This window comes from Oncorhynchus keta, chromosome 8, assembly GCF_023373465.1.
Source record: "Oncorhynchus keta strain PuntledgeMale-10-30-2019 chromosome 8, Oket_V2, whole genome shotgun sequence".
In the NCBI taxonomy this organism is placed as follows: Eukaryota; Metazoa; Chordata; class Actinopteri; order Salmoniformes; family Salmonidae; genus Oncorhynchus; species Oncorhynchus keta.
Genome location: NC_068428.1, coordinates 27,539,217 through 27,567,101, shown reverse-complemented (window position 1 = coordinate 27,567,101; position 27,885 = coordinate 27,539,217). Strand labels below are relative to the sequence as shown.

Genomic DNA, 27,885 nt, shown 5'->3' with positions numbered 1-27,885 from the left:
GAAATCGACGCCTTTGTAGCCTGAATGGAGAGTGTTTTATGTACAAAGCGTCCACATGGGATAGGACAGTATAGCCAATTGGACGGTAAAATGGAATGACTCAATATCGCCATCTGCCGGACTGTAGACTATATTCAGGTATAATCTCAAACCTAGTGAGTCAAACTGGAAAGTTTAAATGTATTCAACACAGAACAACCTGTTGCACAATTGAAGACATATTTCGATTATCATGACAGAGTAACTAACGTTAAGTTTCAAATGGACAATAAATCAGTAAAACACTCAAGAGGGTAAGCAAATATTAATTTTGCAATGTGTAATTGTATTCACAACATCTTGGCTACATTTACGTATACGTTGGTACATCATTGTTTACATTTTGGATCGTTATTGTTGTGACATAATGCTTCAAATCCGACATTAACAATTTAATCTTTAGCATACTATTTTAAACTGCAATAAACTAAACCCCCTTAATATTAAGTCAACAGTAGCCCGTATAGTTGTTCACTTCAAGTTTTTTTACAAACAAAAAAGTTCAGCGAATTCAACTTCAAGCTAGCTAGCTAAATAAAGCGAGCTAACGTCAACTGTTGTGAATCACAAGGGTTCCCTTCCCCCACAACAAGCTAGCTAGCAATAGCCTGTCATTTCTTTACATATAGCGATAAACACGGTTTGCAATACAACATGCTTATCGATAACGTTCAACACGTCAACTGCCCCGTGTCTCTTTGTTTTAAGCTGTCGAGTACACACCAAGACATGCAAGCTAGCAGTCTTTCCTGCCAGTCGGTGGGCCAGTGCGGTAGACTGTAGCAGGGGCAACACAAAGGGAACTCAACTTGGAGCTAGCAACGCGCTAACCTGCAAGCTATCAGTCAAGCAATGCCGTTCGTGTTAATGGCAACCTTTTTAATTAATGCATGCAAAGCCACATGTATTCGTAAAATAAATGATGTTGGTGTCAAATATTGTACACTTTTAAAAAAAAGAAAAAAGTAATGAGAACCGGCTTGAGGCCAAAGCTAGCTAGCATAGCTTGCTGGGCAGTGGAGAAAATAACCCGCTTACATGTTCTTCATGTTCTTCATTCCTGGCGGAAGATCGGGTCCTGGACGAGATGAAGAGAGTGCTCGGCTCATGCCGAGAGCTCTTTCTTGTGTTCACCATGATTTTTCAGTTTATTTGCACTTGTTTAGTCTGTCTATCCGTCTGTAGACTGCCTCAGTGAGCACGGCATTGAAGCGCCATTTCTCTTTCGCTAGTTCTCCTGGCAAAATTCGCTCGCGGACCACTTCCGCTTTGCAATGCTTGTCAGTCCAGGGACTAGACTTCAGAAATACCAACGTTTTGTTATTTGATGAGGATACATCAAACGTTTAATTGAAATAGTTGCATGTAGCCATATCACACAAATATATATATTTTTTTCTGGGGGGGGGGGGTTGCCACTCTACTCTACTACAACTGGCTAGCTATATAATCTGACTGAAGTCAAGTCATTTCAGTTTTCCAAAAACGTTCGTATTTTACTGTTTTTAAACCAATTACTTGTAGCTAGTATAACGGACATTTTCTTGTAAAATGTAACGGTTATTTAATGGTCTCGTTTAAGAATAATGAACTGATACTACTGAGTTTATTCGATTAAATATGATATTTCACTTGATAAAATGATAAATGTCTCCTGCTGTCTGCAATTTACAGTCGAGCCACGTGCGCGCGTGCAGCTGTTGTTTTGGTTTGCAGCCAGAGCACAACTGGACGGAAATGATGAACATGCAAATAACTGATTCATTGTTCATTGTAGTAGCCTACCTGTAATTAATTTCTTAACAGACTGTTTAGCAATGTTTATTTTGCACGGGAAATCAGTAGAATGTTCTACTCTTTCATCAAGCAAATTGCTAAAATTCTGAAAGTGTCTCTGACTCACTGTGCTTATAGGCCACACAGCAACACCATATGCATCGTGTGTGTGTAAGAGAGAGGGTGAATACTACCGGTGTTGGCCAACGGAGCTGACCATCTGTTTTGTTCTTGTTGAACGTGTGATGGATGGGTCTAGCTAATAGCTAAAAGTCTAACAAAAAACTGAGAATATTCCTATCATGCTAAACATTTCTTTAACTATGCACAACATACCATGAATCACAAACACCTCCATTAGCCTACAGTATGGCATAGGGTATTTCTTGTTTATAAAGTATTAAATAGTCTATTTCAGTCTGAAACTACTACCAAAAGAAAGCAGGTAGTGCTCAGTCAGCACCACAAAGGCCAAACCAAATGCCGCGTTCACGTGATAGCCGGAACCAGGAATCTCGGACATTTTCGACTTGCTAACTGGTTGAACGCCGCACATGTTTAACTACAACCAGTTAGTAAGCGAGTTTTCTAGGTTCGACTATTACGTGAACGCTTCAAGTGAGCTTCTAGTGAAAACATTACGGCAGCTGGAGCGCAGAGACCGCGCTGACGTCAAAGAAATTGCTCATCAGAAACTTGGCTGTAGCCTGGCAGCCCATGATTAAGACGAGAACACGAACTGGTAAAACAATGATATGTATAGCCTATTTCTGTGCAAACGCTAATATGTAATCACAACTCGATGAGCGATGCATTTTAGGCATATATTTTCAGGGAATCACAGTTGCAAAATACGTTGTCTGCCAGACGCGCCTTATGTAATTCTGTCGCATGTTGAAATGTGTGTGTGAATCCGTGTGATATTTGATAAAGGTGATATAAATATATATTGTGCAAACTAATATTTCGATCTATTAATCACAGGCAGGAACTACTATTTTGTATTTTGTAGCCTAGATAGTAGGCCTACATTCTCAATAGATCCGGGCTTTCAGTGGTTTTATTTAAGCCTACAATTGCATGGCTAAGTCGATTGAACTGTCGTGTCGTGATCTATCAAAACAAATTGTTAATAGTCTGATTTGGCACTTGAGCATGCCTATATTGTGCCTTTTAAAATTATGGAATGATATGATGATATTGATTATATATTTGTTCCAACTGCTGTCTAAAAAGCATCACAACAAGTGATATTGCATATTCTTCATGTCAGAGTTTTCTTGCCCTGATGTGTTTTGTCAGATGGACAACAGCAGAACACATCATGAAAGACATTGACACAAGAGGGAGTGACAAAGATGATACCTGGTGAGTGATCTGAAAGAACTAACACCCAAGGACTTACACATTTGGAAGTCACTTTTATCAGTTACCTTCATAATTGTGCCAGGTGTGATGGTACAGAGAACGAGGAAGAGGAGGTTCCTATAAGAAGAAGTTTCTCTGTGGAGGATCTTCTGGATGAGGTGGAGAAAATCAGCAATGTTGCCTCTGGAGGCTCAAAGGTCAGGAAACAAACAGGAAGTTCCTGCATCTAGAGTCTGCAGTATCTCTCAACCCTATTATATTGTTATGATCAATACTCATACACATTCATCCTGTTGATGTCTGTGGTTGTCCTGTGGTGGTGGATGTTCAAGGTGAAGGTGGTGGTGAGACTGTGGAAGGATGGCTTCACCCTGAATGACGAGGAGTTCAGGAGCTACTCTGTACAGGAGAACCAAGATTTCCTGGAAGCCATCAAACGAGGGTATGGGAACTATTCTTACTTTAATATACTAGGTTAATTGATCAAATATCCCATCTATATATACTTTAGCTTTTTTCCTGATCCTGATTTTCCCATCCACCCCTCCCCTTTCCTTGCTGATTTATCTACCAGTTTTGTTCTTCTCTCTGTAAAATGTATTGATTGATTGGTTGGTTAACATGCCTGTCTGACTGGTTCCAGTGAGCTGCCTGTGGAGTTGGAGAGCAGGGCAGAGGAGGAGGAACTGGAGGTGAATGTAGAGGATCTAACAGAGGAGGCGTATGTTCCCAGGAAGAAGACCTTTCACCCCTTCAGTGGGCCAGGGTACAGGCTGGGCAGGTGAGACATGCAATGAGACAGATAGATGGACGGACAGACTGACTGACTGACTGACAGGGAGAGAGAAGAAGGCTGGGCAGGTGAGACGGCTCAGTCAGAAGTTCTTGCAATTTCCTTGGTGGTTGTGTCATGCTATATTATAGCACTAGTTGTCACACTAAAACATCTTCAAAGCTTTGTCATATGACATCTTCAAAGAGTTGACTGTGTGTGCGTGTGTGTCCAGTGTTGCTCCCAGAGTAGTGGTCCGGTCTCCATCGGTGCACGAGGAGGGGGAGTTCCTCCCGATCCCCATGATAACACTGGACCACGGCCTCCCTGTCACCTCTCTGCAAATCTGGTTGGCTGACGGCAGGAGGTTGGTGCAGAGGTTCAACCTATCACACAGGTAAATATTACACTGATATAACCCCTCATACTATCCACACAAAAACAATATTTTGTCAAAACGCAAAATGTGGTCAGTGAAACTTTGCTTCTTGAAAGTCCAATATCTTGAAAACTTGACTACTGACATGCAATAAATATATAAATATATATATATATATATATATATATATATATATATATATATATATATATATTGTCAGCAGTCAAACATGTCAGCAGTCAAGTTTGTATCAACAGTGAACTAATAAACTATATTTTGATATTTTTTGTTTTGAGTGAATTTTCCCTTTATAACAGTAGAGGAACTCACTGTATAGGAATGTGTCTGTCCTAAAGTGCCCTGCCGAAGCAGTTGATCCTTACATCCATGATTCTTATAAGCTCAGTACACTGAATAAGCCAGGTCTTTTAAGGTTATCCTACTGACCATGACATAATCGTTCATATTCATCCTCGCTTGATCTAGCGTGCCTGACTCTGTACATGGGCCATGTTATCCCCTAGCACAGAGCATCATGTTACAGTTGAAGTCAGAAGTTTACATACACCTTAGCCAAGTACATTTAAACTCAGTTTTTCACAATTCCTGACATTTAACCCTAGTAAAAATCCCTGTTTTAGGTCAATTAGGATCACCACTTTATTTTAAGAATGTGAAGTGTCAGAATAATAGTTGAGAAAATTATTTATTTCAGCTTTTATTTCTTTCATCAAATTCCCAGTGGGTCAGAAGTTTACATACACTCAATTACTATTTAGTAGCATTGCCTTTAAATTGTTTAACTTGGGTCAAACGTTTCAGGTAGCCTTCCACAAGCTTCCCACAATAAGTTGGGTGAATTTTGGCGCATTCCTCCTGACAGAGCTGGTGTAACTGAGTCAGGTTTCTAGGTCTCCTTGCTCGCACACACTTTTTTCAGCTCTGCCCACACATTTTCTATAGGATTGAGGTCAGGGCTTTGTGATGGCCACTCCAATACCTTGACTTTGTTGTCCTTAAGCCATTTTTCCACAACTTTGGAAGTATGCTTGGGGTCATTGTCCATTTGGAAGACCCATTTGTGACGAAGCTTTAACTGATGTCTTGGGATGTTGCTTCAATATATCCACATAATTTTCCTTCCTCATGAAGCCATCTATTTTGTGAAGTGTACCAGTCCCTCCTGCAGCAAAGCACACCCACAACATGATGCTGCCACCCCTGTGCTTCACGGTTGGGATGGTGTTCTTCAGCTTGCAAGCCACCCCCTTTTTCCTCCAAACATAACAATGGTCATTATGGCCAAACAGTTCTATTTTTGTTTCATCAGAACAGAGGACATTTCTCCAAAAAGTATGATCTTTGTCCCCATGTGCAGTTGCAAACCGTAGTCTGGATTTTTTATGACAATTTTGGAGCAGTGGCGTCTTCCTTGCTGAGCGGCCTTTCAGGTTATGTGGATATAGGACTCATTTTACTGTGGATATAGATACTGTTTCCTCCAGCATCTTCACAAGGTCCTTTGCTGTTGTTCTGGGATTGAGTTGCACTTTTTGCACCAAAGTAAGTTCATCTCTAAGAGACAGAACGCGTCTCCTTCCTGAGCGGTATGATGGCTGCGTGGTCCCATGGTGTTTATACTTGCGTACTATTGTTAGTACAGATGAACGTGGTACCTTCAGGCATTTGGAAATTGCTCCCAAGGATGAACCGATTTTTTTCTGAGGTCTTGGCTGATTTATTTTGATTTTCCCATGATGTTAAACAGAGAGGCACTGCGTTTGAAGGTAGGCCTTGAAATACATGCACAGGTACTCAAATGATGTCAATTAGCCTATCAGAAGCATCTAAAGCCATGACATCATTTTCTGGAATTTTCCAAGCTGTTTAAAGGCACAGTCAATTTAGTGTAAACATCTGACCCACTGGAATTGTGCTAGTGAAATAATCTGTCTGTTAAACAATTGTTGGAAAAAATTACTTGTGTCATGCACAAAGTAGATGACCTAACCGACTTGCCAAATCTATGGTTTGTTAACAAGAAATTTGTGGAGTGGTTGAAAAACGAGTTTTAATGTCTCCATCCTAAGTGTATTTAAACCTCCGACTTCAATTGTATATCATATAATTAGAATTCCCAAAACAGGCACTCCAATTCAAGTCAATGTTCCATATTGGTTGTGAGGAGAAGAAATACCGGTATGTCCATTTTTTACATTCTATTTCTGTCTCATGTGTTCTGTCTCCTGCTGCATCGGGCCTGCTGACTGCAGAAAACCTGATGTGACAGTGTTAGATCTATACGATCCCTAGAAAGGGATTGCATAACTGATATGCATGATTTATTATGTAACGGTTAGCTGAGCGAGACAGGGAGAGAAGTATGGGCTCCCTATGGGGCTTCGTATCAATATGAGATCTTGTTTACTATATACAGTGCATTCAGAAATTATTCAGACCCTTTGACTTTTTCCACATTTTGTTACCTTACTGCCTCATTCTAAAATGGATTAAATAGTTTTTTCCCTCATCAATTTACACACAATAGCCCATAATGTCAAAGCAAAAACAGGTTTTTAGAATATTTAGCAAATGTATTTTTAAAAACTACTGAAATATCACATTAAGTAAGTATTCAGACCCATTACTACTCAGTACTTTGTTGAAGCACCTTTGGCAGCAATTACAGCCTCGAGTCGTCTTGGCTATGACGCTACAAGCTTGGCACACCTGTATTTGGGGAGTTTCTCCCATTCTACTTACAGATTGTCTCAAGCTCTGTCAGGTTGGATGGTGGAGCGTTGCTGCACAGCTATTTTCAGGTCTCTCCAGAGATGTTTGATCGGGATTGTCAACGAGCAGGTTGTCAACGAGGGTCTCTGTACTCTGCTCCGTTCATCTTTCCCTCGATCCTGACTAGTCTCCCAGTCCCTGCCGCTGAAAAACATCCCCACAGCATGATGATGCTGCCAGCACCATGCTTCACCGTAAGGGTGGTGCCAGGTTTCTTCCAGTCTTTGAAAAACATTTTTTTTTACCTTTTATTTAACCAGGTAGGCTAGTTGAGAACAAGTTCTCATTTGCAACTGCGACCTGGCCAAGATAAAGCATAGCAGTGTGAACAGACAACAACACAGAGTTACACATGGAGTAAACAATAAACAAGTCAATAACATAGTAGAAAAAAATAATCTATATACATTGTGTGCAAAAGGCATGAGGAGGTTGGCAATAAATAGGCCATAGGAGGGAATAATTACAATTTAGCAGATTAACACTGGAGTGATAAATGATCAGATGAACATGTGCAGGTAGAGATACTGGTGTGCAAAAGAGCAGAAAAGTAAATAAATATAAAATGTATGGGGATGAGGTAGGTAAATTGGGTGGGCTATTTACCGATGGACTATGTACAGCTGCAGCGATCAGTTAGCTGCTCAGATAGCAGATGTTTAAAGTTGGTGAGGGCGATAAAAGTCTCCAACTTCAGAGATTTTTGCAATTCGTTCCAGTCGCAGGCAGCAGAGAACTGGAAGGAAAGGCGGCCAAATTAGGTTTTGGCTTTAGGGAGGATCAGTGAGATACACCTGCTGGAGTGCGTGCTACCATCGTGACCAGTGAACTGAGATAAGGCGGAGCTTTACCTAGCATGGACTTGTAGATGACCTGGAGCCAGTGGGTATGGCGACGAATATGTAGCGAGGGCCAGCCGACTAGAGCATACAGGTCGCAGTGGTGGGTGGTATAAGGTGCTTTAGTAACAAAACGGATGGCACTGTGATAAACTGCATCCAGTTTGCTGAGTAGAGTATTGGAAGCTATTTTGTAGATGACATTGCCGAAGTCGAGGATCGGTAGGATAGTCAGTTTTGCGGCGTGAGTGAAGGAGGCTTTGTTGCGAAATAAAAAGCTGACTCTAGATTTGATTTTTGGATTGGAGATGTTTGATATGACACTTGGCATTCAGGCCAAAGAGTTCAATCTTGGTTTCATCAGACCAGAGAGTCTTGTTTCTCATGGTCCGAGAGTCTTTAGGTGACTTTTGGCAAACTCCAATCAGGATGTCATGTGCCTTTTACTGAGGAGTGGCTTCTGTTTAGCCACACTACCATAAAGATCTGATTGGTGGAGTGCTGCAGAGAAGGTTGTCCTTTTGGAAGGTTCTCCCATCTCTACAGAGGAGCTCTGTCACAGTGATCATCGGGTTCTTGGTGTCACCTCCCTGACCAAGGCCCTTCTCCCCCGATTGCTCAGTTTGGCTGGGAGGACAGCTCTAGGAAGTGTCTTGGTCGGTTCCAAACTTCTTCCATTTAAGAATGATGGAGGCCACTGTGTTCTTGGGGACCTTCAGTGCTTCAGAACATGTTTTGTTACCCTTCCCCATATCTGTGCCTCGTCACAATTCTGTCTTGGAGCTCTATGGACAATTCCTTCGACCTCATATCTTGGTTTTTGCTCTGACGTGCACTGTCAACTGTGGGACCTTATATGTTATGTCCAATCAGTTGAATTTACCACAGGTGGACTGGAATCAAGTTGTATAAACAGCTCAAGGATGATCAATGGAAACAGGATGCACCTGAGCTCAATTTAGAGTTTCATAGCAAAGGTTCTGTCATGACTGTCCTGATCAGGTTCAAGGAGACCACAACCCTACAGATTATCTCTCAACCCCAACAGAGGAGGCGAGATCTAGGGGTCTGAAGATGTGGGGGTTTCATGACCCCTCACGCCCCTGGTAAATCTTGGGCCATAGACAACATTCCTGTGTCCTCTCACTATAGAGAACCAACCTCAGAACATTAAACATGCAATAAAGGGACTTTGGAACAATGGTTTCCGTCAGGCACAATGGTGGTCATGATGATAGATGGAATATGAAAATGTATGTCATTTTTTTGTTTTGTTAGTAAAGGTTAATAGATGACGTTATTACGAAAACATTGTAACTGTAGGAGTTTTCCTAGGATATGCTTGGTGTTTATACATTGTACGCTGTGTGGAAAATGTCCAAATCAAAGAGAATGTTTTGGTAAAGATGAAATGTGAAGTTAGTTGTCTAAAATTGGATTTGAGTAAAATCTAGACCTTGCCTCTTAACTTGGTACGTTCTGAGAATTGCCCTAAAGGTGGTTACACCCACTTCTGACCCTAGGGTATAAGACATGTGAGTGAAGAATTAACATATCAGACTAAGTAACCCAAGCTGCAGCCGAGGTCTAAAAAGTCAACGAACCCAAAACTCAACCCAAGGTTGAAGACAAAGAAATATTTTTCTACCCAAGCTACTGATGAGTAGCTGTGTCTAAGTGGGTGAATTCAAGCCAGACCACCTAACCTCCACTCCATGGAATCGTGGTATCTACACTGTTTCATTCCTACGCTGTGAACTCTGAGCTACAGAGCTGTCTGCCCTCAGAAGAGCCCCGCAAGGGCGAGGAATCGGACCAAAAGGACACTGACATCGTGTGGACGACCAGATAGTTGCGCCGGAGAAGTGCGTCATTGAGAAGCCTAAACGACCCACGCGGAGCTTCCCATCTGAGACCTCCCACACGTAATTACATCATTATATTCTGACCCATAAGAGCGGCAGTTTGGGGCAAGGCTAGGGTTAAAATAAGCATAGCTGACAAATGCACCCACATGTATATTTCTCTTGTGTACTTTCTCTTTTTCTCTCTTTTAAATCCCCATTTTGGGTAACACGCGCCATAGTGTGTTGGCCCATTATACTAAGTTCTAATCAATAGCCTAGAATGTGTTTTTGTGTATCTTTTAACATAATTTTAGCTTTCTAGTAAATAAAGAACAACAGTTTTCAGCTGTGCTGTCCTTAATTGCAAAAGGTTTTTCTAATGATCAAATAGAAAAAATTATAAACTTATAAAATTATTTAAAAAAATCTAAAATGATAAACTTGGATTAGCACAACGTGCCATTGGAACACAGGATTGATGGTTGCTGATAATGGGCCTCTGTACACCTATGTAGATATTCCATAAAAAACAGTCATGAACAACATTAACAATGTCTACACTGTATTTCTGATCAATTTGATGTTATTTTAATGGACAAAAAATGTGCTTTTCTTTCAAAAACAAGGACATTTCTAAGTGACCCCAAACGTTTAAACGGTAGTGTATATTTACAGATGGCATTCAAGTTTGTTATTATTAAGGCACATGAAAGTTCTCATGTTCCTGAATGTATTTCTGCCAAGAAACGCGTACAAAAAATAGATTCAAAACTTTAAATGCCTCTATTTTGAAGTCGTGATGTGTGACATACACAGGTTCTTGAAACAAGTCGCATATATAGTGGTATAGAGCAGGGGTACCCAAACCTTTTCACTCAGGCCTCCCTTCCAGCATTGGGGAACATCCTGTGCTCCCCCTTGCGCGTGGGTACGCAACAAACCTATTTCTATGGGCACACACACTGTTCATGACACAAACTGTTCACACCCCTCTTGTTGTCGTAGAGAACATTTTGCATGTTTTAAAGCTTATTTCTTGCAATTCTGTAAGCAATTCATGTTTATTCAATGTATATTTCAGTGACTCAAACGTAACAAAATCTATGGGCTAAAAAACGTAAGCTGATGTGGGCTAGTTGTTCTGGACATTTTCTGACAAGTTCTAAATGGCTCTCTAAAATATGCAATGACTTACATGACAGGAGGAAAACTAATGATGCACAACCCAATTTCGAAATTGCGCCCCACCGTTTGGGAACCACTGGTATAGAGAGCAATGGTGTGTAGATGTTTTGTAGGGGAAATACTTGACTATTTTCCTGTTATGTTGTTCCGAGACACAGTTTGCGAATAAGTGATAATAATTATTTATTTAACGAATTTCTGAATTCACAGAATTGTTTGCCAATGCTAATTTTGTGTGCCTGCATGATTCTCTCTATGCGTCTGTATGTGTGAGCTCATCTCTGTGTTGTGTCCTCCTCAGGATTAGTGACGTTCACGACTATGTCCAGCGCTGTCAGAGGAACGGCTCACCTTTCATCTTGACCACCTCACTTCCTTTCCGCGAGCTCCGGGAGGAGGAGCTAAGTCTGGAGCAGGCGGACCTAGCTAATGCTGTCATCGTCCAGAGGCCCCTCAACACAGAGGCCCCCTTCGGACACTCCTGAGTCCTGACCAATTGGAACATTCACAGAGACCCTGAAATCCCACCCACTGGTCACACAGACCCTTTTCCCAACAGAAACATCCCTCTTAGTTCACTCCTGAAGTGAAGGCAATACTCATACACAGTAGTCCCTCTGGTCTGTCCAGGGTGGAGATGTTGCTCCCAATCCCCAGTCACAGCCCCCCTTATATTCATCCAAGCCTCCTGTACTCCCCTCTTTCCTCTGTAGCTGCTGACGTCTCACATCACTCCTTGACCATCAACAGGGCTCCAACTGCCTCCACTACCGCTCTAGCAATGTGATGAAAACCCACCACAGCCAATTCAGCCGTATCTTCCTATGTGTCTATCAATCAGTCCTGTAAAATGTTCCCTAAGCTGAACATGTCTTCCTATTCTGTAACTATTACCAACGATATGGAATACACTGTGAATGTTGTGCACTATTTTAAAGTGTATTAATGTTGTGTTTGATTGGTGGTTATTAAGCGGCTATAGTCTAGCGTGCGTCAAGAAAACATTCTGCATCATCATTCTGTCTTTATGGAAAAGGTGCAATCACATTTAACATTTGACTGCAGTGGGCTAAATCAGGGTCACTGTGTTTCATGGTAGTCTTAAACAAATGTACTTTGAAACAAAAGTATAGACCTCACACATGGAAACTGATTCCATGTCTTTAAATGTACAGTACACTATGCACCACACCTGCTTACTTCCTGATCAATAATAAACTACGTCCTTCAACTATCCAATCATTTTCTTGCTGCTTTAGACCTTTTCTCAACTGGTAATGAAAAGTTTAGTTGTACAATTTTTTTTAGGAAGGGATTCCTTGACTACTAACCGTTTTACATAAAATATATACATACAATATATTTGGTGTGGTGAAATAGCTTTAATTGCCATTTTAGTCATTTAGAAGATGATCTAATCCAGAGCATCTTACATTGGTGCATTCTATAATGAGACTCCATTTTCACTTCACATGCCTTGTGGTTTTCCACTTGAGTGAGGTCAGTGTGCTGGTGTGTGTGTGTGTGTCCTGTTCTCTCCACGGGCTCTGCCTGGTCATGGCAAGATGAATACCATTATCCATTTTCAATATTTGAAGCCACAAGGACCACAGGAGACATGAGAGAGAAGAACACTCAAGGAGAGTAATGTGAGTCCTGGGGTGGTCAATATAAGAGGGGGGCAGAGTAGACACAGCTGGAAATACCTTGGACATTGAATCTGTCAATATTTTGATCATCATTAGGCCTAAAACCCGACATAGGCCTAGGTATTTTCTTTGTCTCACCGTGTGCTCTTCTGGCATAGCGGCCTGCCAGCGAAATCCTGGAGTAAAAGAGAACGCATTTCCTCTCTTAACATATTTAATAACACTAAGCACGTCTGGAATTACGTCCCATATATTTCTTTCCAAAAGGGGCTTTTTATCTAAGCCAAACAACCTTTCATTTGCGCATTCCTCTTCACGCATTATTTAGCATTATCTGAAACATGTATGGAGTAATGCGGCTCATATGAGCGATTTCCCGATTGTGATATCTTTCAGAGGCGAATGTTTGGAATGTGTGAAGAAGTCTGGAGGGTTTGGCTGGGTTCTCTGTTTCTGGGCCCTGGCAGCTGGCAGAGTCTCTGAGAGAATGCAGGTAAGTGGACTCTGCTCTGCGGTTAGAGGCTTGCTGCACTTTTGTGAAAGAAGATATTCTGCGAAGAGGATGAGAAAGGAGAGGAGAAGAGACGGGAGTCTTCTGTGGGACTGCTTGTGCTCTGAAGGAATCGCCGGACAAACACTATTGAGTGAGATTAACCTCTAACAATCTAAAAAGCATGGGATAGTCCTACCGGTAAATGTTTATTATAGGCCTGTGTGTTCAGACTGCTGAACACTTGAACTGGACTGACCAGTTACGCACACTCCCCGACAGACATTCACACATCCACACACACAATCTTCATATGTGTTAATGAATCGTGCTCAGACGGAGACCTATAAACTGTATAAACTTGTGTGTGTGTGTGCGCGCGCGCGCGTAATCATACCATTGTGCCTATAAGGTATGATGGTGACTTAGTTCATGAGTTATTTGAAACTCGCAGCATGAGAGCTCCGCAGCATTGTCTCTCTCCCGCGGCACTGGTCCCCTCTAGTCACACACTGATACTCAGCGCCTATCCCTGTCCCAGTTAATCACATAATGCACTTTAGGGCTACGTCACAGTCAGGTGTCTATCATCCCATGAAACCGGGCAACATATTACGCATTCCTATGCTATCACCTCTACAACAACACCGTGCTTCTGGTCCGCATGGGAAACCGATCCAGCCAACTGTCACTCGGGTTTGGTGTCATTATGGTTTGGTCAGGTGCCAGCATCACATAGCACGGATGCAAGGAGGAAGAAGATATTTTAATATGACAGATTTTCACTGTGGGAAAAGTACACTGTTATGATAGCTAGATAGCCACGCCAAAAATGTCACCAGACAACAATGTTAGTGTCATGTGCAATGTATCATTAATCACATATAGATGTTTAATTTTCATTGTCATTACAGACTGAAAAGGGGGGGGGGTCTTTGAGAACAGCTTTTTCTTTAAGGTCAAACCATTTTTATCAGTCATCCTAAGAACTGAATTAGCTATCTTTCCACAATAAGGAGCATGTTCGAACAACCTCTGTTTCATTATATGCAATACCTCTATGTCATAAACCTGTAAAGACTAATGTCATTGTTATTATCACCGCCAGTGACTACGTTACCGCTGTTGACCACTGAATGGCGCAGGTCCCGCTGTGAGGTCTGTTGAGTGAAGTGGAACGGCAGTGTCTGTCAAACACCGCAGTCTCCTGACCTGCTGCTGGAAACTGTCTCCCTGTGACTCTCGCTCTCTGAGCCCGCGATTCACTGACTGCCTGAACGCCTTTAATCTACTCTTCTCCATCATCACTCAGGTAAAGCCAATACAGTCTTCTCTTTTTTCATTATAGTGTTATTGCTTGTTTATATGGGATGTGATTGAGATATTGATAGAGGTTTGATGTGGTAGGCGATGTACTCACTTATGACAAAACTGCTATGGTAGAGTGAGAATGAATGTCTGTTTAGTTAGACTCATAAACACAAATATTAGTTGCAAGCGTATTTCAATGTAATTGTCTACCAATTTGGGGCATCACTTATTCTTTATCCTCTTTGAGTAATGGTACAGAGAGACATTGCATCTCTTATGAATTAGATGTATTCATGGGATGTAGCATTGCTGGCTGACATAAATACATGTGAAATAATAGAGATCAGGGTGAGAAATGGGGGAGCAAATAGGGGAGCGCTCTGAGAGAAACCAATGTGAACAATAGGATTATGAATGTGTGTGTGTGCTGGGATGTGTGTGTGTGTGTGTGTTTATCTGTGGGACCGCTTGCCTAACTGTGCCCTTCCTTTCGGTCTCAGTTCCAGCCCCAGAGCACTGAGCACAGGGCAGTGTGTGAGTGGCAGATGAAGTGGGCAGCCTCAGGTCCTCCCGACATACACAAGATCACCAGCTCGTCCCTGGCCGTCACCTAGAGTCACACACATACTTAGAGACACACCCAAACACACACAATCACACTCCCACTCAGACACACACCACATACACTCAGACTTAGTCACACAGATACTTTCAGACTCGGGGACACACACATACACTTGCATTCACACAAACACTCAGAGTGACACTTGGAGGCAACATGGCGAAGGGAGAAAACATATCCCATACCCCAGCCGGAAAGCCCCTCAAGCCCCCAGAGCCATCCTTCACCAAGCCCCTCCACCAGGTAAGGAACACTGCTTTTATTCACTCATTTGAATCAGTTGGCTAGTTTACCCCTGGACTGTCTGACAGCTCAGTGACATTCATGTTCCTTTGTTTTGTGGGTATCTGTCTTGCTGTTCTGCCGTGGCTGGATATCAGCAGTTCTTGACTTTGACTGAAATATGTGCCGGTACTCATTTAGAGTGAGGATACTGTTTATGTTTAGGTGCAGGAACACCACAATACTTTTGAGCTAATATTCTATAAGAAGTGCAGGAACTCAAGAAGTAGAAATGTTGAGCTGCCAGTACTCAATTCCGGTGAGCTCCTACCCAAGTCAAGCACTGGATATCTGAGAGACTGAGGGCAAGGAGTTAGTTCAGTTGAAAATCAGTCTGATTGTGATTGTACTACATTTTATGACTAGAAATAGAGGACGTTTCTCTCTTTCTCCGTCACATCCAGTCTTGGATGAATGACTTTGCTGTATGCTCACCCTGAATGCCTTTTGGTACCAGTAAAACTGACTGCATTACTGCCATAAGAAAGAATGTGGTGTGTGTGTGTGTGTGTGTGTGTGTGTGTGTGTGCGTGTGCGTGTGCGTATGTGTATGTGTGTGTGTGTGAGAGAGAGAGAGTGTGTGTGTGTGTGTGTGTGTGTGTGTGTGTGTGTGTGTGTGTGTGTGTGTGTGTGTGTGTGTGTGTGTGTGTGTGTGTGTGTGTGTGTGTGTGTGTGTGTGTGTGTGTGTGTGAGAGAGAGAGAGTGTGTGTGTGTGTGAGTGTGTGTGTGTGTGTGTGTGTGTGTGTGTGTGTGTGTGTGTGTGTGTGTGTGTGTGTGTGTGTGTGTGTGTGTGTGTGTGTGTGTGTGTGTGTGTGTGTGTGTGTGTGTGTGTGTGTGCGTGCATGTGTGCGTGCGTGCATGTGCGTGTGTGTGTGTGTGTAGCCGTGTACTCGGGTGAGTAAATGGAATGCTTACTTACTGATGGTATACCATCACACATGCCCAGCAGCGCTTAAAGGCAAGGCAATGACAGACGGCAATCACACTTTTTAGAACTCATCAATGTGTTTAATGCTATCCTATTTCAGTGAATAGGTATTGAAGAGAAGCAATGCAATATTTACATAGCTTTTCTGAAAGAATGGATGCAGCGTGACCTTGAGCTCTCTGTGTGTGTGTGTGTGTGTGTGTGTGTGTGTGTGTGTGTGTGTGTGTGTGTGTGTGTGTGTGTGTGTGTGTGTGTGTGTGTGTGCGTGTGCGTGTGCGTGTGTGTGTGCATGTGCGCGCGCGCGCGTGTGTGTGTGTGTACAGCATGGCCCTTATGGGGCCTGGGTGAATTATAGATGCTAAAGAAGCAAAACCAGAGTCTGCAACAGAGGAGACTCAAGACCCTAATGGGTCAACTGTCATTGTGAGTCCTTTAGCTTCAGTCAGGCATCCTGGTGTTCTATCACCCGATCACAGCTGACAACTCCAGGCAGTAGAGGAGATGGTCTTGTTTAGCTTCTCTGTGATTATTGTGTTCAAGTGCTCTCGGAATTATCATAACTAGGTATCTTACGTGTAGTAATCCTTGGGAAAGTCTGTATGCCAGCTCTGTGCATACCGTGGCATCACAGAGGCCAGAACATCACACTCTGGTTCCATCCTACCGCTAACACACACACATCAGGAAATCTGTCAGTAATATAATACCATAAAATAAAATAATACCATGAAATAATATCAAAATGTTTGAAGAAATCTACTGTCAGTAAACATTTAGTACACCTGGACACCAGCTTTATTTCTTTATCCAACCGGCTTTATCTTTCACATATATACATACAGTATGCTACACACTCAGTCTAATAGGAATGGTCACAGTGGTTTTAGAAGGAATGCATAAAACATTTTGGCTCAGAATTCCCTACTCACTATTCCTTACTCATCCTCTGTGTGCATCACAGTCAGCTCGTAGCTAAGGTCCTCTTTAAAACATAAAGGCAAGTCTCCAGAGGCGCTTCCATCCCACCCCACAGTAATTCACTTTGTGAATTAGCCCCATTTTCCCAGGGCCACAGTTTGCTGAGGGTCTGTTCTCTCTGAGGGGCTGTGTTGTGTGCGTGGATGTGTGTGCATTTATAGGAAGCTAGATAACGTGAGTCCAGACAGGGGAGGGATATCCTGTTTACGTCTGCAGTGATAAGGCCGCAGTAAAACAGACTGTAGTCACACTGTAGTCAGATTCTCTCTCTCTCTCTCTCTCTCTCTCTCTTCTCTCTCTCTCTCTCTCTCTCTCTCTCTCTCTCTCTCACTGTTTAAGAGTGTATAGGTAAAGCGAGGCAAGCACCACTAATGAATGCTATCAGGCACTGACTATCTGGTATAAAGTTGAGATTTTGTGTTGTTGTTTGATGACCGGTGAGCTATTTAACCTCCTTGTACAAAGAAAGAGCCTACATACTGAGATACTAAAATGATATGACCTCTCTTTTGTCTGGGTTTACCCCCTCAATGTGGAATTTGTTGTGGGGATACAAACAGTGACGTCAAGCCCAACTATATTCCTAGCTGTAGTGCAGATGAGGGTAAAAAGTAATAGATACACTTGATATTGAACCAAGACATCACTGATCTGGTACAGACCGTGTATAGACAGTATTTTTCACCCAACATCCGTTAACCAGCATTCTCTCTCTCGTGACACCAAATACTCTTCTAATCTCCCCATTCAAATATAATTGGAGTGAGGGGATGAGAGTGGAGTATATACTGAGAGTTTTGAAGGAGAGACCAATAGTTTTTTTTGAAGTACGTGTTTTATTGGATAGAGGAGCAACAGTGGGAAATGTAGATTGAGAGTGCTGAAATAGCAGTGAGCCAGATTGGAACCCATGCTGTGGTGATACATGTGATCTGGAGGCAGCAGCCTAGACCACTAGACCACCATAGGCCAGACTGAGACTTATGAAGTTGATCCACATGCTACTCTTTACTTACTCTGACCCGCTAGTCTTGCTGTGTTTAAATAATTACACAGCTCCCTCCTGGTAATTGTCATTCTGGAAACCATCAATGTTTTCATGAGGAGAAGAAAGAGGACAATAAAATGTCATCAGCCAGATAATGACAGTGTGTTTTGATGGGCTTCGGTCTGTGGTTAGTCGGTGGCTGTTTTGGTGATTTCTTTCTTTCATAACGCCTGAAAAGCCTATAGCTGTAGGCGGTGGGCTAAACCGGACACGACCGTACTGTATGGAAACAACAAAGGTTAGTAGAGAGAGAGAGAGAGGGAGGGGAGAGAGAGAGAGAGAGAGAGAGAGAGAGAGAGAGAGAGAGAGAGAGAGAGTAGGAGAGAGAGAGTAAGAGAGAGAGAGAGTAAGAGAGAGAGAGAGTAAGAGGGAGAGAGAGTAAGAGAGAGAGAGAGTAAGAGAGAGAGAGAGAGAGTAAGAGAGAGAGAGAGAGAGAGAGAGTAAGAGAGAGTAAGAGAGAGTAAGAGTAAGAGAGAGAGAGAGAGAGTAAGAGAGAGAGAGAGTAAGAGAGAGAGAGAGTAAGAGAGAGAGAGAGTAAGAGGGAGAGAGAGTAAGAGAGAGAGAGAGTAAGAGAGAGAGAGAGAGTAAGAGAGAGAGAGAGAGAGAGAGAGAGAGAGAGAGAGAGAGAGAGAGAGAGAGAGAGAGAGAGAGAGAGAGAGAGTAAGAGAGAGAGAGAGAGAGAGAGAGAGAGTAAGAGAGAGTAAGAGTAAGAGAGAGTAAGAGAGAGAGAGAGTAAGAGAGAGAGAGAGAGAGAGAGAGAGAGAGAGAGAGAGAGAGAGAGAGAGAGAGAGAGAGAGAGAGAGAGATTAAAAAATATTTAAAAAAGAAAGTGGAGAGATGTATAAACAGAAGGAGAGAGGAGGTTAGACGTTTAATCATATGCTGTTGTGCTTTGGTCCGTGCAGTGTGTGTTTCCATGTCTGTCACTGAACTGTTCATAATACAGTCGTAAATATTGGACTTTCCAGGAGGCTGGCAGCTTGTCTGCTCTTTCATGTGTGAGTACGGTATCATTGGGACATCACTACCCTAAACCCTAACCTTAACCTTAATCCCTCCCCTTACCCATAACCCTAACCATAACCATTTTATATGTCAACTTCAATGGGATAGGGACGTCCCAAGGATCCCAGATAGCACGGACCAGACTTGAACACACATGCGTGCACACACGTTTTTAGCAAGGGGCGGTATACCTCTATAGCAGTGAAAACACTGTTCCGGCATCCTTTCTGTCTGTCTCTGTGGTGTCCTGTGGATCTGTCTATAAGGGGAACAGGCTGTGCTGTGTGCCCAAGTGTCTCCTGACATCACCACAGTCTAAACAGCAGGGAGGGGTGTTCTGTCTGATCCTGTATCCCTCACATCAACTGGCACCTACACCACAGGGGAACTTTAAATACTATCTGAGGGGAGAGGAGATACATTAGGGGAGAGTGATGATTGGGGGAAGAGGGGAATGTAGATGGAGAATAGTGGTGGGGAAGTAGGCCTAGATAGATCTCATATGTGAAACCACATTTCATCCACTATGCACGGAAATGAGTCGTGGAGGCCTATTTTAAAGTTTTTATATTTAACCTTTATTTAAACAGGGAGTCACCTTGAGATTAAACATCTAATTTATAAGAGAGCCCAGTATACATTACAATAAAAACATAATAATAAAACATACACATATATATCTATTAAACAATATTAGTCAACACACAATAACAAAATAAACATATTTAATAAAAGCAGTGAACTAGACAGATTTTCCCAAATCTGTGGAGACTGAAGGGATCCCTTGAGTTATCCATTCCTGAGAACGGGTTTGGTAACTTATGATTCGTAATTAATGAAGTTACATATGAAGGGAGTTTCTGTAACATTGCTTTGTAAGAGAGAGAGAGAGAGAGACATGAGGTCACATGTCTGTATCGACTGTCATCTGAATGGCACTGTGTGATTCACTCGCTCTGACATCACAATGGACAACAATATAGAGTCTGAAAATAGAATTCTGAAGATAGAGTTCCGGTTCTGTGGTTCTGAATTATTTTGTAAAAATGCCAGGGTTCTGCTGTCACAGACTCATTCTTCGCTACAACTGTATTCCTTATCCACAAGAAGATAGCTTTCACCTAAGATTTGACTCCTGCTTGTATCTTATCTGAGACTTATATTTTGGCTACATATCCATGGCTAACAAACAGAGTTGTTGTCTTTACACGGTAAAGAAAGGCACAGCAGTCAACTGTATCTCATAGGCTTTGCAGATCATTTACTTGCCTGTTTCTCAGATATTGCACTTCATGAAACCTGTAACTGACTTGTAACCCTCTCCAATGTTTCTTGTTGTTTTTCATCTATAGACTGTGTTGGACCACAAGCTGTCTGTCTGCAGTAAGCTCTGCTTCGCCATTGGAGGAGCACCCAATCAGGTGGCCGGCAGCGCTACTGCATTTTTCCTCCAGATCTACCTGTTGGATGTCGCCCAGGTAACACATCTGTGTGTTTGTGTGTGTTTCTTCTCTCTCTCTCTCTCTCTCTCTCTCTCTCTCTCTCTCTCTCTCTCTCTCTCTCTCTCTCTCTCTCTCTCTCTCTCTCTCTCTCTCTCTCTCTCTCTCTCTCTCAATCTCTCTCTCTCTATCTGTGTCTTCTAACTACATCCCTCCGTTCTCTCCTCCTCAGATCAACCCGTTCCAGGCCTCCATGGTTCTGTTCATAGGGAAGGCGTGGGGCGCTGTCAGCGACCCTGTTGTCGGCTTCTTCATCACCAAGAGCAAGTGGACCAGGATAGGCAGACTCATGCCCTGGTGAGGCCATGCACACATGGATTGCATAGAGTGCACACACCTAGTTTCCCAAGTTCGAAGTGTCCTATTTGAAGGGTAAAAAAACAGCAGACAGACACTACGGCTCCATAGGACCACAGATCTTAGTGATTGTATGGGAAATGCTACCTGTGAATGCTAGGCTTCACATTTTGACTTCACACTTCTATTGGATTATACTAAAGCTTTTCTCTTGATTTATAAATGAGAATGTGTTCCAGTCAACTTACCTGGTAAAATAAAACAATAACAAACAGATGAACTAAACCACAGCAGTATCCCTGTAGACCTTCGTTATGAGCCCTGTCAGCTTAGACAAAAGGCTGTCCCCATAGCAGAACCCTTTTTGGTTCCAGGTAAAACCCCATTGGGTTCCATGTAGAACCCTATGTGGAAAGCATTCTACATGGAACCCAAAAGAGTTCTACCTGGAACCAAAAGGGGTTCTTCAAAGGGTTGTTCTACGGGAACAGTCAAAGAACCCTTTTAGGATCTAGATAGCACCGTGCAGAGTGTTTACCAAAAGCACCACATCAAACTCCACCATAATACTAGGTGTCAGCTCTAAAGTGTGTGTGTGTGTGTGTCAGCTCAAAGCTGTGTAAACTCATTGCTGTGACCCGACTCACTTACCGTAGTTACTGGTTGAGTACTTACTGCTGATCCTGATGTGACTGAGTGAGTGCTGTATAAGTTTTACAAGCCATAGATTACTGACAAGCTGACAGGCTGGAGAGAGACCAGATCACAGAATTACTGATTTGATTACCACTGTACGTGTGTGTGTGTGTGTGTGTGTGTGTGTGTGTACGTGTGTATGTGTGTGTGTATGTGTGTGTGTGTGTGTGTGTGTGTGTGTGTGTGTGTGTGTGTGTGTGTGTGTGTGTGTGTGTGTGTGTGTGTGTGTGTGTGTGTGTGTGTGTGTGTGTGTGTGTGTGTATGTGCGTGCGTGCGTGCGTGTGTGTGTGTGTACTGAATGTGTGTGTGTGTGTGTGTTTGTTTGTTGGTGTGTGTGTGTTCTGAGAGTTTTTGTGGCAAAACACTGTTGCCCTGCCCGGTTGTGTGTGTGATAATCAGCACCTTGAGAAAGCCGCACCCTCTAGTTAACTACTGAGTGAAACCAGTGGCGTAAAGTACTTCAATAAAAATACTTTAATATACTACTTAAGTCGTTTTTGGGGGTTATCTGTACTTTACTATTTATACATTTACATTTAAGTCATTTAGCAGACGCTCTTATCCAGAGCGACTTACAAATTGGTGCATTCACTCTTTTGACAACTTTTACTTCTACATTCCTAAAGAAAATAATGTACTTTTTACTCCATACATTTTCCCTGGCACCCAAAAGCACTCGTTATATTTTGAATGAGTAGCAGTAACAGGAAAATGGTCCAATTCCCGCACTAATAAAGAGGACATCCCTGGTCATCCCTACTGCCTCTTATCTGACAGACTCACTAAACACAAATGCTTAGTTGGTAAATTATGTCTGTGTGTTGGAGTGTGCCCCTGGCTATCCGTAAATTAAGAAGATCGTGCCGTCTGGTTTGCTTAATATAAGGAACTTGAAATTATTTATCCATAAGTATATTTTAGAATTACATTTACTTTTGATACTTAAGTATATTGATACTCAAGTAGTATTTTACTGGGTGACTTTCACTTTTACATGAGTCATTTTCTATGAAGGTATCCTTACTTTTACTCAAGTATGACAGTTGGGTACCTTTTCCACCACTGAGTGAAACCCTCTCTAACTGTCAGACAGGAAGTCCCCTGACCCGGGACTGTGACATCATCAGACAGACAGGAAGTGATCAGAATCTGTTTGTCCTGAGGGGTTTATGGCTGTTTCTGTTTGGTACTCCTGGGTGCTACTGTGTTTGTTATGATAGACTCAGCCCTGCCATGCCAGCAGAGATTAAACTGGGACATTTCTCTCACAATCTCAGAGAGTGTGATGGTGCTGAAATCCCCTCCTTGCTTCAGTCTCAATCAGTGGGTGTCTGCCTGTGTACGTGTTTTGCCCTACTTCCACTGTCAAACACTCCCATTGGGTTCTTCCGATACCCATCCTGCGAGCCATCTTACAGAACAATCTAACATTGTAACAGTTTATTCTAACACTCTAAATGTTCCAGTCAGTCACTGTGCCTTTTCAACCCTCCCATGACCAGCCTAAACAGCAGCAGGCCCAACCCCAGAGCTAGGCAGCCCTGTCAGCCCTGTCACTCTCTTTGTGTGGCTGAACAATCACTAAGGACAGGCCTCTGTGTAACAGGGAGAGCTGGACTGTACCAGAACTCCCCACTCTCTACCTCTCTCTACCTCTTTCTCCCCCTTTCTCTCTTTTTCTCTCTGTCCCCTTTCTCCCTTTTTCTCTCTTTTTATATCTGTCCCCTTTCTACCTATTTCTCTCTTTTTCTATCTGTTCTTAGTTCAACTGAATGCCCGGGCAGGACGGGTCAGGGGTTAAGGGAGCTAGAGCAGAGGGGACGGGGTTTTGTAATATGCAGATTAAAATGGGGTCAAGTATCTCTGGGTCCTATCAGGTCAAAGGTTACAGGTCAGGTCCATTGTGGAAATATTTTGGGGTCGTCACCAAAACAATATGACTGTGGCTATTTGTGAGTGGTGCATAGAGGATAGGGTTGAGCTAGCAAACGCTTGCTTAGCTGTGTTAAAGTGCATTCCAGTGCAGTCCACAATTTGATTTTCCTGTGTTTTATATACTCTATATTTCCACACTATGAGGTTGGAATAATATTGTGAATCTGTGAAAATGTATATATTGCCATTTTAGTGTAAGAGTTGTTTGAAATTCCAGCCTGTTTTGACAACACCAGGCGGTAAATTAGTTAATAGGCCAATAAGAAAGAGATCGGTCGGTCTGCCAATAACAGCTATTTTTCAGTTTTCCCCTCCCCACTCAGACCACTCCCAGACCATACTGGCAAAATTAGTGCTTGAGAAATTGCTCTTTGCTAAGAAGCAATTTTTGTTTCTTTTTGACCATTTTAATTGAAACAATCACAGTAAGGTACTTAATTGTTACCCAGAAAGGATTTGATATTGAGATATAAATGGCTGCATTGGACCTTTAACTATGTACTTAGTTGACCCTGCAGCTGCAGAGCATTTACTGAGCATGAGTCTTTATGATAAGGATGTGAATTCTATGATGTACAGACGTTAGCAGATCAACCTAACATACAGTGCCTAGTGAAAGTCTACATACCACTTGCAATGTCTTCACAGTTTTGCCGCCTTGAAATTTGGTTGGGAATCATTCATGGAAAGCAATATTCAAACCTTGTCTCTGATTCTCAAGCAGATTTAAGTCAGGACTGAGACTGGACCATTCAGGAACACTAAACACCTACATTTACTTGAAAATCAGAGACAAGGTTTGAATATTGCTGTCCATCAATGACTCCCAACCAAATTTACTGAGCTTTAGCAATATTGACAAGAACAATTGATTTTATGTTGCCCTAAGAGTTGTACAAAGTTGGTAAAATCGCATTTTAAATTATTCACAGCTGTAATGGCTGCCGAAGGTGCTTCTACCAAGTATTACCTCTGGGGTGTGAAGACATACGCATTCAAGACATCTTCTATACTTTTTCTTTAACTTTGAAAATGTGGAGTAGGTTGTGTAGGTCTGTGGGAAAAATATATATATTTATTGTTGCTTTAGTAGATAAGCCTATTCTTGTATAATTCAGTGGTTATAGATAGAGATAGTCATTGCGGACTAGTGGAAAGTACAGTCCACAACCTCCCATCTTTCTCTCTCTCCACAGTGAAACACACAGCTGTGCCCTCAGCCCACAATGATATATAAAAGTTGGATGAATTATACATGAACAACACAGCTCCCCACATCCTCAAAACTGTACAATGCAGCAGCATTTTTCTGCCCTGAGATGCCTGTGTGTGTGTGTGTGTGTGTATGTGTCTGAATTAAGCTCATGGTAATGTGGGTTAGCATTCCTGTGGCAGAGCGCATCTTCCTGTCTTCCCGCTGCCCCTCCACACTAACCCAGGACAGATTACTTCAGATTCACAAACACATCATCCATCTCTCCCAAAACACCCACGTACACCATCAGTCTATCACTTGCCTAACAGGTTCACTGGCACTGGCCTAACAGGTTCACATAATAGTCTAAACAGGCCTGCTGAGATAAACTGGCAGGCCTTTATCTATTGCACAAACACAAAATGAGGCCAGCGTTTCACAATAAAAAAGATACGACATTCGACTCCAACGCTTGCTCAAAACAATGGTCATTAAGATATACTATTAGAACAATAACCCTGTCCTCTCTCTTTTCTCTGTAGGATGGTGGGCTGTACTCCGTTTGTGGTGGTCTCCTACTTCTACCTGTGGTTCGTTCCTCCCTTCACCAACGGACGATTCATCTGGTACCTGGGTTTCTACTGTCTCTACCAGACACTCATCACTGTACGTACCTGCCAGATACCTACTACTACTAGTACTACATAAACGTTGGCCCACAATGAAACATTTACACATCCTCCTCAGACAGCAGATATCGAACACTGGAGTGCCAGAGTGTAAATTCAGTTCGTATATTCAGAGCGTTTAATGACGTTTTTTTTGCAGACGTTTACTGACACCGGTCATATTCATCAGTTATTCTGCTCTCTGGCACACTCAGACAACAGTGCTCTGAAATCGGAGTAGATAGCCAGAGTGATTTACTGAACACACTCATAGCACACAACTAGCATTGTTCCTGGATACAGCTTTTTATCTGCTCAAAAAAGATACCGATTAGCAGAGATGACTTGTAGAACCCAACACAGTGCTACAGAGTGCAACACAATGCTACAGTGAGCAGAGCCAACCAGACATCAAAACCAAACATCTTACGTAGATAGTTCACCTCTCTAACACTGACTTTGCTGATAACTACTTTACTGAGAAAATAATGACTTACTACAACTGTGATAAGTGGTTGTCTCACCTAGCTATCTTAAGATGAATACACTAACTGTAAGTCGCTCTGGATAAGAGCGTCTGCTAAATGACTCAAATGTAAATGTCATATTAACCTGTTTATTTAGGTTTCTTTAGTAACTAAGGTACAGCTCCAAACCCTTCAATCCCCCCCCCCTCTCTCTCTGCTCTCTCTCTCTCACTCTCTCTCTCTGCTCTCTCTCTCTCACTCTCTCTCTCTCTGCTCTCTCTCCCACTCTCACTCTCTCTCTGCTCTCTCTCTCTCTCTCTCTCTCTCTCTGCTCTCTCACTCTCTCTCGCTCTCTCTCTGCTCTCTCTCTCTGCTCTCTCTCTCTCTCTCTCTGCTCTCTCTCCCACTCTCACTCTCTCTCTGCTCTCTCTCTCTCTCTGCTCTCTCTCTGCTCTCTCACTCTCTCTCTCGCTCTCTCTCTGCTCTCTCTCTGCTCTCTCTCTCTCTCTCTCTCTCACTCTCTCTCTCTCTGCTCTCTCTCTCTCGCTCTCTCTCTGCTCTCTCTCTCTCACTCTCTCTCTCTCTGCTCTCTCTCCCACTCTCACTCTCTCTCTGCTCTCTCTCTCTCTCTCTCTCTCTCTCTCTCTGCTCTCTCACTCTCTCTCGCTCTCTCTCTGCTCTCTCTCTCTGCTCTCTCTCTCTCTCTGCTCTCTCTCCCTCTCTCACTCTCTCTCTGCTCTCTCTCTCTCTCTGCTCTCTCTCTGCTCTCTCACTCTCTCTTTCGCTCTCTCTCTGCTCTCTCTCTGCTCTCTCTCTCTCTCTCTCTCCATCTCTCTCGCTCTCGCTCTCTCTCTCTCTCTCTCTCTCTCTCTCTCTCTCTCTCTCTCTCTCTCTCTCTCTCTCTCTCTCTCTCTCTCTCTCTCTCTCTCTCTCTCTCTCTCTCTCTCTCTCTCTCTCTCTCTCTCTCTCTCTCTCTCTCTCTCTCTCTCTCTCTCTCTCTCTCTCTCTCTCTCTCTCTCTCTCTCTCTCTCTCTCTCTCTCTCTCTCACTCTCTCTCTGCTCTCTCTCCCTCTCTCTCTCTCTCTCGCTCTCTCTCTGCTCTCTCACTCTCTCTCTCACTTGCTCTCTCCTCTGCTCTTTCTCTAACCTCTCTAACATATGGTACAGAGCATGTTGTCCACTGCCCACATTGTGGTGGCCTATAATGACATGTCTTTCTAACTACTTGATAAGTATAGGTTCAGCCCTGCCAGAGACCACTGGGTGGGTAAATGCTGGTTACCACTTTTAACTTCCCTTCATTGTCTTTGTGTGTGAGAGGCAGAATGGACAGCTGCTGTCACTTTAAGGCCATACAGTAGTTGATCTAAATAAACAACAGCCAGTGTAATCATTCAATGAGGATTTGATGACTACTAAGGCTGATAAGTTATTTTTTGAAGCAAAGCTGTGGTCAAATTGAGTTCTATAAATTGTTTTTTTTACAACAAGTCCCCACAAATGACATGCTTGGCCTTCCCTGCATCCCTCCTTCCCTCCATCCCTCCTTCCCTCCATCCGTCCTTCACTCCATCCCTCCTTCCCTCCATCCCTCCTTCCCTCCATCTGTCCTTCACTCCATCCCTCCTTCCCTCCATCCCTCCTTCCCTCCATCCGTCCTTCACTCCATCCCTCCTTCCCTCCATCCCTCCTTCCCTCCATCCGTCCTTCACTCCATCCCTCCTTCCCTCCATCCCTCCTTCCCTCCATCCGTCCTTCACTCCATCCCTCCTTCACTCATCCCTCTTTCACTCCATCCCTCCTTCCCTCCATCCCTC

The 27,885-nt window shown here is 42.9% G+C and overlaps 3 protein-coding genes across 6 annotated transcripts in view; 2 read left to right on the top strand and 1 right to left on the bottom strand.

Moving 5' to 3' along the window:
* The window catches only part of atad2b (ATPase family AAA domain containing 2B), a 155,282-nt gene extending 153,908 nt beyond the window's left edge, over positions 1-1,374 (bottom strand). The window contains exon 1 of one of the 2 annotated variants that reach the window (XM_052523939.1): positions 1,078-1,374. In XM_052523939.1, the coding sequence (XP_052379899.1) occupies positions 1,078-1,176 (99 nt within the window). In that variant the 5' untranslated portion in view covers positions 1,177-1,374. The remainder of the gene's footprint in view (positions 1-1,077) is intronic. The other variant, XM_052523940.1, reaches the window with a different exon arrangement.
* ubxn2a (UBX domain protein 2A) lies at positions 159-12,232 on the top strand. 3 transcript variants are annotated; one of them, XM_052523941.1, is made up of 7 exons: positions 159-293; positions 3,118-3,183; positions 3,266-3,380; positions 3,516-3,625; positions 3,827-3,964; positions 4,191-4,352; positions 11,300-12,232. In XM_052523941.1, the coding sequence occupies exons 1-7, from the start codon at positions 262-264 to the stop codon at positions 11,481-11,483; spliced, it is 807 nt and encodes a 268-aa protein (XP_052379901.1). In that variant the 5' UTR covers positions 159-261; the 3' UTR covers positions 11,484-12,232. The 3 variants fall into 3 exon arrangements, with proteins under 3 accessions (XP_052379901.1, XP_035631069.1, XP_035631070.1); XM_035775176.2 differs by lacking the exon at positions 159-293 and adding an exon at positions 2,405-2,557; XM_035775177.2 differs by lacking the exon at positions 159-293 and adding an exon at positions 2,466-2,557 and having other exon boundaries at positions 3,280-3,380.
* A 1,555-nt stretch (positions 12,233-13,787) lies between these two features.
* LOC118386623 (sphingosine-1-phosphate transporter MFSD2B-like) overlaps positions 13,788-27,885 on the top strand; it is a 30,912-nt gene continuing 16,814 nt past the window's right edge. Inside the window, exons 1-6 of the mRNA XM_052523938.1 lie at positions 13,788-13,987; positions 14,246-14,449; positions 14,949-15,313; positions 20,664-20,789; positions 20,983-21,107; positions 25,476-25,599. Coding sequence (XP_052379898.1) covers positions 15,227-15,313; positions 20,664-20,789; positions 20,983-21,107; positions 25,476-25,599 — 462 coding nt within the window. The 5' untranslated portion in view covers positions 13,788-13,987; positions 14,246-14,449; positions 14,949-15,226. The remainder of the gene's footprint in view (positions 13,988-14,245; positions 14,450-14,948; positions 15,314-20,663; positions 20,790-20,982; positions 21,108-25,475; positions 25,600-27,885) is intronic.

Coding starts and splice junctions, on each gene's coding strand:
- ubxn2a (XM_052523941.1), top strand. CDS start 262: ATGGACAATAAATCAGTAAAACACTCAAGAGG. Junction 294..3,117: donor TCAGTAAAACACTCAAGAGG/GTAAGCAAATAT, acceptor GTGTTTTGTCAG/ATGGACAACAGCAGAACACA. Junction 3,184..3,265: donor AGTGACAAAGATGATACCTG/GTGAGTGATCTG, acceptor TAATTGTGCCAG/GTGTGATGGTACAGAGAACG.